Source organism: Mastomys coucha, unplaced genomic scaffold, assembly GCF_008632895.1.
Source record: "Mastomys coucha isolate ucsf_1 unplaced genomic scaffold, UCSF_Mcou_1 pScaffold16, whole genome shotgun sequence".
Taxonomy (NCBI): Eukaryota; Metazoa; Chordata; class Mammalia; order Rodentia; family Muridae; genus Mastomys; species Mastomys coucha.
In genome coordinates this window covers 37757552-37774810 of record NW_022196898.1, presented here as the reverse complement: position 1 = coordinate 37774810, position 17259 = coordinate 37757552, and the positions used below count along the sequence as shown (strand labels likewise).

At 46.0% G+C, this 17259-nt stretch overlaps 1 protein-coding gene and 1 pseudogene across 11 annotated transcripts in view; both read right to left on the bottom strand.

Moving 5' to 3' along the window:
* The window catches only part of LOC116093143 (GON-4-like protein), a 79618-nt gene that overhangs the window by 609 nt on the left and 61750 nt on the right, over positions 1 to 17259 (bottom strand). For 10 of the 11 annotated variants that reach the window (XM_031374420.1, XM_031374418.1, XM_031374425.1 and 7 more), the window contains 7 exons: positions 7951 to 8094; positions 6800 to 6943; positions 6599 to 6718; positions 3688 to 3798; positions 1654 to 1864; positions 443 to 1064; positions 260 to 362 (listed from right to left, as the gene is read on the bottom strand). In XM_031374420.1, coding sequence (XP_031230280.1) covers positions 260 to 362; positions 443 to 1064; positions 1654 to 1864; positions 3688 to 3798; positions 6599 to 6718; positions 6800 to 6943; positions 7951 to 8094 — 1455 coding nt within the window. Of the gene's footprint in view, positions 1 to 259; positions 363 to 442; positions 1065 to 1653; positions 1865 to 3687; positions 3799 to 6598; positions 6719 to 6793; positions 6944 to 7950; positions 8095 to 17259 lie in introns of those variants that run through there. The other variant, XM_031374429.1, reaches the window with a different exon arrangement.
* LOC116094524 lies at positions 2584 to 2702 on the bottom strand (annotated as a pseudogene).

Below are 17259 nucleotides of genomic sequence, written 5' to 3'. Positions count from 1 at the left end.
GTAATATGTACCTTTAATTCCAGCAATCAGGAAGGAGGCTGAGCCAGATGGATCTCTGAGTTCAAGACCAACCTGATTTACATTGTTCTAGGCTTTCCAGACAGTGAAAATCCTGTCTCCAAAGAAACCCAACCACCTGGCAGATCAAGCCTTTTTCAGACCACCCTTTCAAGTAACCAGTTGCTACCTTGAGAGTTCCTCACGACTGACCCCAGCTGGTCCTGTCCCCTGTCCCCACCACCTGTCCCTTCTACCATACCTCAACAGGGGTCTTATTTCCCAGCTGCTGAGAAATGATGCTGAAGGTGTGAGGCTGCGCTCCTTGCTCCTGGCACATGGTAAGAATCACTCTGTCTGCTTCCCTGTAATTCGGGCAGGATGATTAGCTCCAAGCTTTTTGGATCTGTATTAAATTCTGTAAACACAACCCACCTTTACGTACCTTGTCCAAAGGACCACCTTCTCCCCAGTGGAGCTGACCTTGCTGTTGTTGGCACAGACAGTGGCTTCTGAGGCTTTTGGTAGCACCCCTTCCGGGCCCTTGCCTTGTGTTCCACGGTCTTCAGCCAGGACCTCTCTGGAAGTTTTGGGAGCAGCCTCTGAGGCGCTAACTCCTGATGGCGTTCCACGGACCGGGGCCACCATATGGGCTGCCTTTGCCTCAGCTCTGCTCTCGAGAGGCAGCCAACTCTGACTGCCTGCCTTCCCACATATATGTCTTCTCCCTGTATCTCTGGTCCTTAAGGAAACAGGACTTGGGAGGGGAGCGGAGTGCTCCACAGTTCCCGGCAGTCTCTCAGTTTCTGATGCTTCTGGGAGGGGCGCAATAGTCTCCGAGTTAGCAGCAGCCTTGTGGTCCTCCCCCTCTTCAGGAGGTAAGGAGGATGTATTGAGGCAGGAGACAACTTCAGGCCCAGCCTGGTTTCTCCTGACAGAGCAGACTACAGCTGCAGTCTGAGAAGGAAGCTGAGGAATCTCTGGTGAGCAGTGTGTTGGGCCCTCCAGTGGTGGCTCCGTGGGAGTCACTTCTGCAGAGCACAGCAAAGTACTCCCTACTGTCGACCCTGCTTAGAAGGAATATGGGATCAGAATACAGCCCTGAGGAGCTACAGCAACATAGTTCCAGTAGAAAGGCTGCTGGAGAAAATGGAGCCACTCAGCGGAGGCCAGGGTTGGTAGAGAGGACACAAGCCTAGGGAAAGACTTCAGGAATCTGTTTTATTGTTATTTTTGAGACAAGGTCTCACTATGTAGCTCTGGCCATTCTGGAGCTCACTCTGTAGACCATGCTGGTCTGGAATTCACAGTCTTTTTTTTTTTTTTTAAAGATTTATTTATTATATGTAAGTACACTGTAGCACCAGATTTACATTACGGGTGGTTGTGAGCCATCATATGGTTGCTGGGATTTGAACTCATGACCTTCAGAAGAACAGTCGGCATTCTTAACTGCTAAGCCATCTCTCCAGTCCTGGAACTCACAGTCTTAACTGTGTGAGAGGGAAACTGGGAAAAAGGATTGCCACAGTCTGTCCATGAAAGTGTGGCATGCCCGTCACTGGAAAGCCATTACAGCAGCCGACACAGCTTGCTGCAGTGTAGGAAAATTTGAGGAAGGAAGAAGCAACAGCCATAGCGCAGTCAGACACTCACCTGGAACAGGTGCCTCTCCCTTTTTGGTGGTCCTGCCAGTCTTACTCTGGGTCACCTCCATGTTCTCCTGCTCCTCCAGGGTTTCCTCTTCTAACATGCCCTTGCCTTGCCCTGCTTCCTTAGTGCCGGGCACAGTACTGGCCTCTTGGAGGGGGCCACTGCCCACCAACTCAAGAGACTCCTTGCTCTTGTAGGATTTGCTTTCACACACCTGCAAGAGTGATTTTCTAGGTTAAAAATGTCCTGACCTTCCTATGTCTCAGACCTTTTCAAGGCAAGGCCAGTGTTGGTGCTCAGCAAGTCAGCCTGCAGGCTTTTAAATAGTAGGAGTACTCTGTTCTAATGAGGACAGTGTTTGTGACACCAATCAACTCACTGTGAAGATCCAAAGTTATCTGTACTCTGTTTTGCTCACAGGTTTATTTGATGGAAAGTAAGGGAAACCTAAAGACAACTGTAGGGCCTACCTATAATGATAGCATCACACAGAAGCACAAACTTCATAGAGGATGTCCCTAGAGAATAGTGAGTCTGTAAGGAAACACTTCAACTGCAGTTTTACTCCCCACTTCCAGAAGCATTCGTTTTTAGAAATATTTTATTTTCCTTTTATGTGTATCATGACTATTTGCCTCCATGAATGTCTGTGCGCCATGTGCCTATGGTGCTGGCAGAGTCCAGAAGAAGGCATTGGATCCCCTGGAACTGGAGTTATAGACAATTGTGAGCTGCTGTGTAGGTGCAGAGAAAGGAAACAACAGTCCCCTGGAAGGCCAGCCAGTGTTCTTAACTGCTGAACCATCTCTCCAACCACTAGTTTTTTCAGACAAGGTCTTTATATATGTTCCATGCTTTATTTCCCAGCCCCTTGTCTCTGTCTCCCAAGTGTCATGATTACAGGTGTGAACCACCATATTCAAATCAGACTTTAAAAAAAAGCATCCAGGATTCCCAGGTGGTCTCCCATTCAAGTACTAACCAGGCCCGACCCTGCTTAGTTTCCGAGACCAGACGAGATCGGGCGTATTCAGGGTGGTATGGTCGTACACCAAAGACTGTTTTAAAAGGAAAAATCCAGATAGGAAGTGGTGGAGCATGCCTTTAATTCCAGGACCTGGGAGGCAGAAGCAGGTGGATCTCTGTGAGTTAGACACTAGCCTGGTCTATAGAGTATATTCCAGGACAGCCAAGGATATACAGAGAAACACAACTCAGAAAACAAACAAAGCAAAAACAAACTGTAATCCCCACACGTAAGTAGTGGAGGCAGGAGAGTTCAAGGCTTATGAAATGGTCAATTAGAGGCTACAAAGGACTACATGAGGCCTTATCTCAAAAATTTAAAAGCAGCCAACATAACCTCAGAAAAAAAGGGAGAAAAATCTAAAGCTGAAGATGTAGCCCAATTGATGGAATGCTTGCCTACCATACAGGGAGCCCTGAGTTTGAACTCTGCACCACATAAAATGGAGTCTGGTGATTTATATCTGTAGTCCTGACGCTCAAAATGTACAGACAGAAGGATGGTGAGTTTGAGGTCAAGCTGGGTTATGTAACAAGTCACTGTCTTAAGACCAAACAACAACAAAAAGACAAACACGACAACAAAAGGAAAATCCACCCACTCCTTTTAGCTTTGAGAAAGGGTGTTAATATCCCAGGCTGTCCTCACACTTGCTACGTAGCTGAGGAACTTGTCATCTTCCTGCTTTCACTTCCTCATTCAGGGCTTACAGGCCAGGCACCTGGCTCCATTTTGGATTTTGAAGAAGGGTGCATTTATTTTGCATATGTGCACGTGTATACTGCATATAATCTGATGCATATGATCACTTTATAAACTCAAAAAGACACAAACCCATAATAGCAAAACAGCATCTAATCAGGAGTGTTGATACACACCTTTAATCCCCACACTCAGAGCAAAGGTAGGAGGATGTGAGTCCCCAACCTCCAGGCTAACACAGCCAACAACGAGCCCCAGCACCTGTACAGTGATGCCCGGGCAGTCCCCACACCAAGCGCTCTTTTCACCTTGCTGCTGCAGTGACAGTTTCTCCTTTTGCTCTTCTTCAGCTTAGATTCGGGACCTCCCTCATGGCAGGAACAGGAACAGTCCTTGGCTGCTTCAGGCCACTCGGTCTCCTACAACAAACCCCAGCTTGATTAGTGGCCAAGTATTTTCAGAACTGACAAAAGCAGCTGAGTTGAGAGACCCCCCAACTCCTCTTTGATAATGTACAATCTCATCACAGAGGGGTTGCTGACCCAATACTCACTACAGTCCCTTGAGAATCCCTGAAGAGTCCACAATGATTCAAAGAAAGAGGCATGCCATATGTCTAGGACAAACTTAAGTCAAACAGATTTTGAAGAAATGCACTGGAGAGCTCCAGAGTAGATCCAGGTCACAGACTTTTGGTCTGCCTGTGATGTTCTCTAAACTCTTGAAAAGTGGTTTTCTACAGTGATCACTTAATAAAGCAAGTTAGCATACCTATATCCCAGCATTATGGAGGCCTGGAAGTATGAGTGTTCTAGGTCATCTTGAAGCTGTTCAGCCAGTTCAAGAAGAGCCTGAGATACGTAAGACCCTCTCTCATTAAGTCCAAAACAAGAAACAAAATACTTTGTGGGGCTGGGGAGATGGCTCAGCAGATAAAAAACTGACTGCTCTACCAGAAGTCCTGGAAGTCCTGGGTTCAATTCCCAGTACCACAAGGTGGCTCACAACCATCTGTAAAGGGATCTGATGCCCTCTTATGTCTGAAGACGGCTACAGTGTAGTCATATACATGAAATAAATAAATAAACCTTTGGGGAGAAAAAAGAAGCTAGCTAGAGAAACAGCTTTGCAGTTAAGAGCATGGCTGCTCTTTCAGGGGATCCAGGTTTTATTCCTAGAACCCACATGGTGGCTCTCCTATGTCCTCTTCTGATGTCTGTGGGCATCCGGCACAATACGTACACATGCAGACAAACAAAGGCAAACATGTATGCATATAAAATTAAATTTAAAAGCAAACAAAAAGAAAACCCATGTACTTAAAGATTGGTCATGGAGGGATTTGCCTTTGATCCACACCTGGGAAGACAGAACCAGGCAGATTTCTAAGTTCCAGGACATCCAGGGCTCCTTAGAGAAATACTGTCTCAAAACAAACACCCACACATAAAAAAATAAGAAAGATAGACAGACAGACACCAGGCAGACAGCATCTTGGGCCAGTGAGATGGTTCAGTGGATAAGGAACCTGTTGTGAATGGGGCTTGAGAACCTGAGTTCAGTCCCTGTGACCCAAATGGTAAAAGGAGAAAATCAATACCACAAACTGTCCTCTCCCACCAGAACTGTTCCATGGCACATGTATGCCCCATACACACAACATATATGAATGTAAAACAACAAAATCTCCCCAGAGTGGCCCATACCTCTAATCACAGCACCAGGAAGACAGACAGCTGATCTCTGAGTTCGAGGCCAAGGTAGTCTATAGAGTAAGTTCAAGGGCCAGGGCTACACAGATAGGCTCTACTTACAACAATAACAATCAGTCTTTAGAAATAAATTAATCTGTGGGGGACAAGGTCGAAGAAGAGATAGCTCTGTAGCAAGAGCAAATATGTACTTCTCTGCAGAGAACTTAAGTTTAGGAGTCCCCAAAGCAAGAGGCGCTTAAACTACCCTCTTCCAGTCTCTGTGGGCACCTGCATTCACTGACATTTTCCTATACAGACATACATTGCTCTCTAAGACTAATACATTTATTCATGTACTACATACACATATGTGCATACATGCACACTACCACATGGAGGTCAGAGAGAGTAGTGTGATGATCAAACCTCTCTCTAGTCACCAAGCTTTACCCACTGATCCATCTTAGCCCAAGGCTATTTCTGGTACCTAAGTATGGGCAGACTCTCCAGCTAGAAATAAGTCATATAAATCAGTGGCCCAACACTGACAGTTGAAGAGGTCACTCTGGCATTAACTTCTCTATGCACTACAGTTACATAAACAAAACCCTCTGCAGTATTGCTATGTAAATTTCATGAACTAATTTACAACTTATATGATGCTAGCACACAGTAATACAGCTGCTACATTTGCCAGTAATAAATTATCATTAATAAATTATCATTATTTCTTCCCATGGGAAAAAGTAGAAAAAAACCCAAAGGTAAAAAACATGGCAGTGGGGTGGTGGTGGTCCACGCCTTTAATCCCAGCACTTGGGAGGCAGAGGCAGGCGGATTTCTGAGTTTGAGGCCAGCCTGGTCTACAGAGTGAGGTCCAGGACAGCCAGGGCTATACAGAGAAACCCTGTCTCAAACAAAACAAAACAAGAAACATGGCAGCTCTGAGCTAGGATAAAAACATGAAATACCTAGGGGGTTGTTTGTTTTGTATTTGTTCCCTTCCTTTTCTTTCTTTCTTTCTTTCTTTCTTTCTTTCTTTCTTTCTTTTTTTTTTTTTTGGATTTTCGAGACAGGGTTTCTCTGTATAGCCCTGGCTGTCCTGGAACTCACTCTGTAGACCAGGCTGGTCTCAAACTCAGAAATCCACCTGCCTCTGCCTCCCAAGTGCTGGGATTAAAGGTGTGCGTCACCACTGCCCGGCTCCCTTTCTTTCTTGAAGTAGGGTTTTACCATGTAGCCTAAGCTACCTTTGAAGATGCACAATATGCCTGCCTTAGCCTCTAGGTATTAGAATTATAAGCATGTACCATCATACCTGGCTGTGATTCCCTCTAATGAGGCCTGATGGGTCCTCCTCACAACTGCTCCACAGATTCTCCACAGCAGCCTTACCTGTGGTTTATGCCCCATAAGCATCTCCAACCTTAAGACTTTGAGCTGCCCTATATATACCAGTGGTATATACAAAGTATAATTCAAAGCATGACTCCTCAAAGCAGGTATTTCCTAAAAGCATGCACACCTTATCTTGATGCTGGACCCCAATCTCTTTTCGCCTCTTGCTCTTGGAGGCTGTGGACACCTTGGCGGGCTCTTCTTCCTCTTCTACATCAGGGAGTATCACTTCTTCAAAGCCATCAAACTAAACAAGAGTTGGTGGCAGTGAGTAGACTCTGGGACCCAACCCCTTACCCAGGCAAGCCTTCCCCTTGACAACCTATACCTCATACTCTTTCTCTTCAGTCCAATTGATCTCTTCAAAGTCACCCATCCTGCTAGCTGCTGGACGCAGATGATCAAAAAAGACGGAGAACTCATCCTGTAGGTGGTCATGGCCTCTGAGGAGCTGCCACATCTGTGTCTTGAGCTGGGGAAAGTTGTGAAGGCTAAGAAGACATCTGCAGAACATTCCTAGACTGCACTAAACCAGGATCAATGAAGGCCATATTCTGCCTTCTACATAGAGCATAGCCTAATTTTATTTTTAAATTAATTAATTTGTTTGGTGTGTGTGTGTGTGTGTGTGTGTGTATGCCACAGCACACCTATGAAGGTCAAAAACAAAACAAGGGAGTCAGTTATCTCCCTCTGCCATGTGGATTAAACTCAGGCCTTCAGGCTTGGCAGTGAGTGCACACAGGTCAGTGCATGACTTGGAAAGTAATTAACTAACACAGACTCATTCAGGTCTCAGGGGTTTTATTTAGATCGTCAGGCAGCTAATAAGTTTACCAAGTAAGCCATCTCACCAGCCCATGGATCCTATCTTTGATAGCAAAGAATTTTCAAGCTTTTCCCTGCTTGCTTGCCTACCCTGGTGGGAGTAGAGTGGGGAGGGAAATATTAGCCATAAATTCCCAATGACAGTACTTTTCATCCTGCCTGACTGGTCCACTGCATAAGCAAAATGAGGAGTCCAAACCCTTCAGCATCAGCACCCACTTTCTTCAACCTCCCTCCCAGCGCACTGATGGTCCTACTATGAGCTCATGAGTGCCAGTCAGGCTCTGGATTCTCCCTGTGCTTCATACTATAATAGCTAAGTCGAAAACACTCTTGCTTTCTGCCTCCTTAGTTTATGGTACTCCAGAGGGAAATGATATGGAATCCATTAGGCAGAAACAGAAGTGACAGTTAGGAGGCAGGACATGGGTGCTGGAGATGGCTCAGTAGTCAAGAGCACTTGAGGGCCCAGGTAAGGTTCCCAGTACCTCATGGTAGTTCACAACCATCTGTAACTAGTTCCAAGAAATATAATGTCCTCTTCTAACTTCTGCAGGCACCAGACATGCATATGATGCATAAACACGTGCACATAAGACACTCATACATATAGAATAAATAAATGTCATGGGGAAGCCGGGTAGGGAGCACCTCAGAGATGTCCTGAGGAAGGCAGTCCGCACAGCCCTGAAGAACCTTGATGATCTTCTGGTGGTGTGAGGGGTTCTCGGCAAAACAGATCTCCAGCTGCCGAAGGAACTTTCGGCTCTTCTCAAAAGCCTGTTGCTCCTCAAACTATCAGAGTGGAAGGAAGACAAGAAAGAAGTCACTACAAGCTAGAGTCATACATGAAAGCTCTGAGAAGAGCTAAGAGCAATGGGCCAGAGGCACTGCTTATGACAGGAGTCTATTTAAAACCCAAGAAATGGAGATTGAATGAAAGAACTAATAGATATGTATCTCTCTCTTACTAGTAGGAGGCTGAGACAGAAAGATTCCAAGGTCAAGGTCAGCATAGGACACACATGAGAATTATCTTGAGAATTATCTCAAATTGAGAATTATCTCAAATAAAACAAACAAATAAGAGGTACATGTATCTTAAGTTCTTGGTTTTTTTTATTTTATGGATTATAAGATATTCAAATTCAAGTGGAAAGTCAAATTATTTTTGCATATATGTCCGTTTGATCTTCATAGTAATGCCAGAAGGAAGATGGACATTAAATTTATAGTTAAGCCATCATCAAACGAGCACCAATCTGTCAAAATGATGAGGTTACTCCTTTATTCCTATTTCTGTTTCTACCTGTCTGTACAAGAAGACTAGTCTAGAACTACTACTGCATATTCATATTCATTCTTTCTTCCCCTCTCATATTCCCCCTCCCTCCATGTCTCTCTCCTACTCTATCTCCTCCTCCCTCTGTCCTCCCAAGCACAGGGACAGTACTTAGGAGTCACCACGCACAACATATGATTACTCCCATTTCAATTCTTATTCTTTTTGAAGACAGGGTTTCACTATGGACCACAGAATCCAGAATCCAGAACAAGCATCAATCCTAAGCTGGCCGTGAATCAGCAGCAATCATTCTAGCTCAGCTAGCTTCCTTAATGCTGAAATTGTAAGAATGTATACACACACACACACACACACACACACACACACACACACACAGACACACCATCTCCTCAACCATTTACAATTCTCTAGTCTCTTATCTTGCTCTAGTTTTCTGTGAGTACATTATCTCATAAAAGATAATGTACTACATACTTGACTTTTTTGTTTGTTTGTTTTTTGAGATAGGGTTTCTCTGTGTAGCCCTGGCTGTCCTGGAACTCACTCTGTAGACCAGGCTGGCCTTGAACTCAGAAATCCGCCTGCCTGCCTCTGCCTCCCAAGTACTGGGATTAGAGGCGTGTGCCACCAATGCTTGGCCATACTTGACTTTTTCTTTTAAAAGATTTATTTATTATTACACACAAGTGTGGGAAGCCAGTCGCCATTCCAAGATGGTGCCGAACGCCTAGCGCTGACTCAGACTGGCCTGGTAAACAACTGGGTTGCGCATGCGTGGCCTGAGCCTGATCTCGTGTCCCTCCTGAGTGGGCCCATGCAAATTAGGTGTCTTGCTGGTAGCCTATCAGACAGACCCACGTCTCCCCCAGCACTATATATTAAGAGGACCTTCTCCGCTCCGGGCGACCCCAGAAGAGAAGAAGAGAAGAAACAAGTGCGCCTACAATAAAGTTGCTAAGAAGAATCCAACCGTGTTGTGTCTTGTTCCTGACAGGTGACAACTGGTGTCCTGCGCACGGGGAGCCCGAGGAGACTCGCGGATTCAGAACTCAGCAACTAAGGAGCGGCAGTACCATTAAGTCCTCCTTGAGCTTTCCAAGGAGAAGTATAACATGTTCCCTGTTCACCCTGTCTGGCTTGCGTTGTTCGTGTTATTGTTTTTCTTTCTGACTTGTCTTGTCTGCTTTCTTTTGAATTGTCACAGACCTGGGACGGAGTGTATCTGCTGGGTCTAGACTCAGTAGTAAGGAAAAGAGCCCCAGGTCTTATATTCTCTTGTCTTAATTGTCATTTTGTGTTTTCTAAAGAGAAAGTGAAACTATGGGTAATTCTCCACTCTGCCCCATGCATGCCGCACTAAAGGATTTACTCTCCACCAAAGGTTTCAAATTTAAAGACAAAGTATTGGTGGAGTTCCTACAAGAGGGCAGCTGACACTCCCAAGCTGGGACAAATTAGGTAAGGACTTGGATAATGCATGGGCCGATAGAAAAGTGAAAAGCGGAGTAAGAGGCGTGTGGAAGGTGGTCAGGACTTTCTTAGAAAGTGAAGACTGTAGTGAGGCAATGCAAGAGGAAGCCTTGGAACGTGTCCAAGAATCTAGGTCAGAACTGTCTCAAGAGTCCAAAGCTAGCAAGAAGAAAAGGGCAAAAGCAAAAAAGAAACTATATCCTGCGCTAGGGGACTGGCGCCACCCTAGCTCAGAATCGTCTTCGGACGATGACCCAGAGATGTGGGAACTGGAGATGGCCTTGGAGAAGCTAACAGCTAAAATAGAATCTCTACAAGCCAGTAGAAGTAGAGGCAATAAGAGCAGTGTGAAAAACAAGACAACAGGCCTACCCCGGTATGAAATCTCTCCATCCTGCCCTCCACCTTATGCGGAAGCACCATCATTTAGTGCAGAGACAGGAAGTCAGGCAACCCTAAGGGCTCCCCCTACGGACGCATCTACATTCTGTCCTCAGACATGGAGGGAGGCATAGAGTACCTTGCCGGTTTTTCTCGATAACCAGGGCAATAGGTTTCATGAATCCCTAGACTTCAAATCACTGAAAAATTTAGTCGAGTCAGTACAGGCTTATGGTGTTTCGGCCAATTTTACCAAGGCCATCATTTCTCGATTTACTAATACGGCCATGACACCCCAGGACTGGTACAACAATACCACCAAGGCATGCCTTCAGATGGGAGGTTATTTAGAATGGAAGGCCCTCTTCACTGACTATGCTCATCAACAGGCCAGGGAGAATGCTCAGCAGGGACAGCCTGCAGGGAGTTTTGATATGCTCACAGAACAGGGACAGTGGCTACAGAATCAAATGGCATTCCCACCCCAGATATATGAACAGATAGGCAAGATAGCTGAACGGGCGTGGAATGTATTACCAAATAGGGGATAAGTTTCAGGCAACCTGACTAAAGTAATTCAGGGACCTGGTGAGCCTTTTTCTGATTTTGTGGCCAGAATGGTGGAGGCAGCTGGCAGAATATTTGGAGATGCTGACACGGCGATGCCGTTAGTAGAACAGCTGATATTTGAGCAATGCACCAAAGAGTGCAGGAATGCCATCACTCCATGGAAAGGCAAGGGCCTGCAGGCCTGGATGAAGGCATGCAGAGAGATAGGAGGACCTTTAACTAACTCCGGCCTAGCAGCTGCAGTGGTTCAGCTGGCCAAAGGGAAGGGTAACACCCCGGGAGCCTGTTTTCAATGTGGTAAGTGAAAAGGCATTTGAAAAGGCAGTGCCCAGAAAGAAATCGCGGCAAGCCCACATCCACAACACAACCTGCAGGGCTCTGTCTGTGGTGTAGAAAAGGAAATCATTGGGCAACTGAGTGCAGGTCCGTCAAAGATATTAATGGTCAAGTCCTGCAGCGGGCTGCTGGAGGCTCTACTATGACTAGTGGAGCGCATTCAAAAAATGTGCAGCAGGGCCCGCAAATATATGGGGCAGTAATGAATCATCAGCAACAGGGGGTACAGATCCCCCATGGAGAGCCACCCCGGGCTCAGTCGGATTGGACCTCTGTTGCACCTCCAGACATGTATTAACACCACAGATGGGAACACAGCCAATACCAACTGATTTTAAAGGGCCATTACCACCAGATACAGTGGGACTGTTGATTGGGAGATCATCCTCAGCGCTCCAAGGGTTGATTATCCACCCTGGGGTAATAGATCAGGATTATACAGGGACAGTAAAAATCTTGGCTTCCTCCCATCGAGGGATTACCACCATCTCACCAGGGGACCGCATCGCTCAATTACTTGTTTTACCCAGCCTTCACAAACTTTATGTGGCTAGACGGGAGCATCGAGGAGACCGAGGTCTTGGCTCCTCTGGAACCGAAGCTGTGTTTCTTGCTCTTGATCTGGAAAGGAGACCTACCCTTATATTAACAGTAGAAAACAAATGGATTAAGGGGCTGCTAGATACTGGTGCAGATACGAGTATAATTTCCACTAAGGATTGGCCTAATGGCTGGCCCATACAAAGGTCCTCTCAGACCTTGCAGGGTCTGGGGTATACCAAATCCCCAGACATGAGTGCTCGCACGCTTGAATGGCAGGATGAGGAAGGACACTCCGGAGAGTTCCAGCCCTATGTCCTTGAGCTGCCAATCAGTTTGTGGGGTAGGGACTTGCTACATGCATTAGACCTGAAATTGACTAATGAAGGGAGCCACTATTCCCCTGCTGCGGCAGGCATGATGAAAACCATGGGGTGGCATCCCAAACATGGAATAGGAAAATATCTACAAGGAAGAAGAGACCCCGTAGAGGCATAGCCTAAGAATGATAGGGAAGGATTGGGTTTTTCTTAGGGGCCGCTGAGGGAAGTATTCCCATCACATGGAAAACAGAGGAGCCTGTATGGGTTCCTCAGTGGCCACTTTCCTCCGAAAAATTGAGCGCAGCAAAGCATTTAATTCTAGAACAATTAAGTTTGGGACACATACAACCTTCTGTCTCACCATGGAATACACCCATATTTGTCATAAAGAAAATATCTGGCAAATGGAGACTACTACATGATCTGTGCGCTATCAACCAGCAGATGCAGATCATGGGGCCTGTACAAAGGGGCCTCGCCCTGTTATCATCTCTACCCTCAAATTGGCCAATCATAGTGGTAGATATCAAGGATTGCTTTTTCTCCATTCCATTATGTAAGCAAGATAGCCCAAGGTTTGCTTTCACTTTACCAGCAATAAATAGTGAAGAACCAGACGAGCGTTTTGAATGGGTAGTTCTACCACAAGGAATGGCAAATAGCCCCACTATGTGTCAGCTGTTTGTGGGGACAGCCATCTTGCCAGTCAGGAAAAAATTTCCTAAAGTATCTGCCTGCATTATATGGATGACATCCTCTTGGCAGCTCGCAAGGAGAACATCTTACACACTGCCTATCTAGAGTTGGTAAAGTGCTTGGAAGGCAAAGGTTTACATATTGCGCCAGAAAAAGTGCAACAAAGTCAGATTGTTGCCTATTTGGGAGCTAAGATCCTCCCCAAGGAAATAAGGCCTCAAAAGGTAGAGATCAGGAAAGATAAATTACTCACTCTGAATGATTTCCAAAAGCTGCTGGGGGATATCAATTGGGTAAGAGGTTATTTGAGCTTGCCCATTTATGAATTGAAACCCCTATATGAGATATTAAAAGGGAACTCAGCTCTAGATTCCCCAAGGGCACTAACCAGTGAAGGACGCAAGGCATTAGATCTGATTGAGAAGAAGCTCGCAGAAGCATTCCTTAAATGTAGGCAGCCGGATCAACCTATTTCTTTGTGTGTGTTGGCCACTCGCTGTCAACCCACGGGCCTGTTGTGGCAGGATGGGCCTGCTATGGATTTATCCCCATGTATCCCCTGGAAAAGTTTTGGAACATTATCCTACTTCAGTTGCCTCATTAGCTTTGCAAGGCATTCAACAATGCCTTTCAGCCTTTGGCCAGCACCCCTCTGTTCTTGTAGTCCCTTATACTGCCCATCAAGTGAAGGTTCTTTTTGGCACCTTAGATGATTGGGCCATTCTCACCTGCATCTTTGAAGGCCTGACAGATAATCATTACCCCAAGCACCCTCTATTAACCTTTTTTAAGGCACAAGCTGTGGTGTTTCCCCGCATGACAGCTGCAGACCCCATACCAGGAGCAGCTCTTGTGTTTACCGATGGCTCCAAGACAGGCCGAGGAGCCTATAAAATTCTAGGCCAAGAGCCAATAGTGATTCATTCCAAACATACCTCTCCATAGATGGTTGAATTAGAAACAGTTTTGGCCGTATTTGAAGCTTGCTCATTCTCCTTTAATTTAGTTTCGGATTCCAATTATGTGGTAAATGCACTTAGGCTTTTGGAGGCAGTTGGGGTTATCAGATCAACAAGTACTATTTTTACCTTATTATGTAAATTACAGCAATTAATATGGTCTAGGAACAATAAATTCTTCATTCAACATATTAGAGCCCACACAGGTCTACCTGGCCGTTTGAGTGCAGGGAATGAAGAAGTCGATCAGCTGACTCGGGCGGAGGGTGTCTTTCTTGCCTCCCCTTTAGATCAAGCACAACAATTTCATAAAGATTATCATGTAAATGCAAGAACCCTACAACAGAAATTTTACATACCACGTGCGGAAGCTAGACGTGTGGTATTGCAATGCCCACAGTGTGTAACCTTTACCCATCCACCATCCATTGGAGTCAATCCTCGTGGACTGTTGCCTTTAAAGATCTGGCAAATGGATGTTACACACTTTTCAGAATTCGGCACCCTGAAATATGTGCATGTGTCTGTGGATACATGTTCTGGCATTATTCATGCCACACCTTCCAGTGGAGAGAAAGCACGCAATGTCATAGGACACTGCCTGGAAGCATGGGCCACTTGGGGTAAACTCCAACAGTTAAAAACAGATACTGGACCCGCCTATACAGCACATTCATTTACATCCTTTTGTGATAAACTGGATATTATTCTCAACCATGGGTTACCTTATAACCCCCAGAGGCAGGGCATCGTCGAACGTGCCCACCACACCCTCAAAGAATGTCTGTTAAAACAAAAAGGGGGAATAGGCCAAGGCCGCACCCCCAAGAAAAGAATATCATTAGCCCTTTTAACCCTTAATTTTTAAAATTTGGATGTCAATGGATGCCCCGAGACTGGAACCACCTCACGTTGTCAAATGGAAAGATATTCTATAGGGACGCTGGAAAGATCCTGATCCCGTGCTTACCCAAGCACGAGGCGCTATTTGTGTTTTACCACAGGATGCAGAAGACCCCATTTGGGTTCCAGAAAGATTAAACACGCAAGGTGCTTCCAGTGGACTCCAGCACTCAACATGCAGACCCGCCTCCTGCTGTGGATCATGATGTCACTGAATATGGTAGTACAGAACACAGCGGTCCAGCTGTGGGCAGTACCTAGAGCTTGGCCTGTCCCTATACCAGTACATTTCTTTTCACCTACTTTGCCAGCATTTTTATCCACTTCCTGTCGCAGGGATCTTCCCTGCGCCCACCCCCCTCTGGGGAACTTCCTTTGAACTTTACTGCCACCAACTTTACCCTAGAGTCAACATTATGCTTTATGTTAACAAATACCTCCACCCCTTGTATTTTCCTAAAAAGAGGGATCCTGACTCACTGGTCAAATCCTTTGAAGGAAGGTCAGCTTTCAGAGGGAACATTGCTGAATGCACTCACACAGATCTCCCATGGGGATACCAGTGGGTCTGGCAATGTTACCCATGGCGGAAGTATCAATATTACAACCCTAATCATGCTTAGTAATGTTACCTTCCCGATCCCAGCTTCAAATACTGCTAACTCCACAAAGCGCAGATATTTTCCCCGCTGCGCTCCCGATCAAGAGTTTCTGCCACCATTCACTCCTTGTCAGAGCCCATTACATGCTGGCAAGAAATTGATCAGTGGGTTTGAATTTTCCCCACCACTTAGGTCTTCTCAATTAACAGGCGTGTCCTCTTTGGCTAACTTAACCAGTGCTAAGATAAAACGAGATGCCTGGCCTTGGTATCAATGGGTATTATCTAACACCAAAGGTGCCTTTACCTCTCTGGCGCCTTTCTCCATGTTACAAGGAGAATATCATCAGATTTCTAACATCTCTGCCACCCAGACCAATGGCAGCCTCACTATTCGTAAGCAATATAACCAGGTGACCAATCACACTATGGCACCTGTGCCTGTGTGTGTCAAGGCACCCTTTTTCTTTATTCTGAATAATAAGACCAATATCAGCCATCTAGCCTGCAATTCCTCTGACTCTGATTGTCAGTTGGTAGAATGTTGGGCTGGCCACAGTCATATATAGCACTTGTGGTCTGCATCCCCACATATGTCCCCATCCCAGTAGAAGATGATCCTGAAGATTTTCCTATTTTGCATTTGCTTAGACAAAAAAGAGATTTTGGCATTACTGCGGCTATAATTACCGCCATTACTATTTCTGCTGTTGTGGCTACCACTGCGGCCATAGCCATGACCCAGCAAGTTCAAACTGCCAATACAATTAATAACATTGTGGAGCAGACAGCCTCCGCTCTCTCTGCCTAACAGGAGACCAACTCCCACCTGGTGTCTGGACTCTTGTTGGTCAATCAAAGGGTTGATCTACTTCAAGATCAACTGGAGGATCTGTTTAATATCATCCAAGTGTCCTGTGTCTCCTCTCAGAAAAATCTGTGTGTAACCCCTTTAAGAGCTAACTTTTCGCAACCTATCAATCAGAGCCGTCTATTGTCAGAATACCTCAGGGGAAACTGGACGACGGAGGCAGAACAACTAGCCCACAATTTGATCCATCAGATTGCCAGTTTGAATGGTACCCGCCTGTAACCCATCTCATTAGAAGACTTCACAACCTGGATTTCCAACACTTTCTCCTTCTTGAAACAGTGGGCAGGCATCGCACTCTGGGGAGTTTTGGTCCTGGTGGGTTGTGTGGTCTGTCTGTGGCTACTCTGTAGGCTAAGATGCGACCAGGTTCGTCATAACAATCTTGTCTATCAGGCATTGTCTGCTGTAGAAGAATCTGGCGCACCAGGCGTATGGCTGGCCACCCTCAAGGGGTGACCTCTATAGTCCTCCTTGCTTTCCCACAAAGTCATTCAGTTGGCAGTCACCTCAGGCCTGGATTATCCACCTACAAGACCTGACCTTCTGCACTTTCAGGTTGTGAGGCAAAGCACCGCACTCTTGGCACGCTGTATGCGGTTAGCAGTCCGAGGGGAGCAAGTCTGTTTGATTCAGGTTGATACCGCCCTTTCCCCAATATCTTCCCACTCATTCCTGCCTCTGGAAAAAAGCTATCGGACGGGTCTGGCTTGGACTGGGTTGATGACACCTAGCAAAGAGCCTGTACAATGTCCCCAAAACACTCACCAGAGAACAGACCTCTACTCCCACCTGTTTCGTTTTCAAGACTGGCCAAACTATTAAAACAAAAAGGGGGGAACTGTGGGAAGCCAGTCACCATTCCAAGATGGCGCCGACCGCCTATCACTGACTCAGACTTGCCTGGTAAACAACTGGGTCGCGCATGCATGGCCTGAGCCTGATCTCGTGCCCCTCCCGAGAGGGCCCATGCAAATTAGGTGTCTTGCTGGTAGCCTATCAGA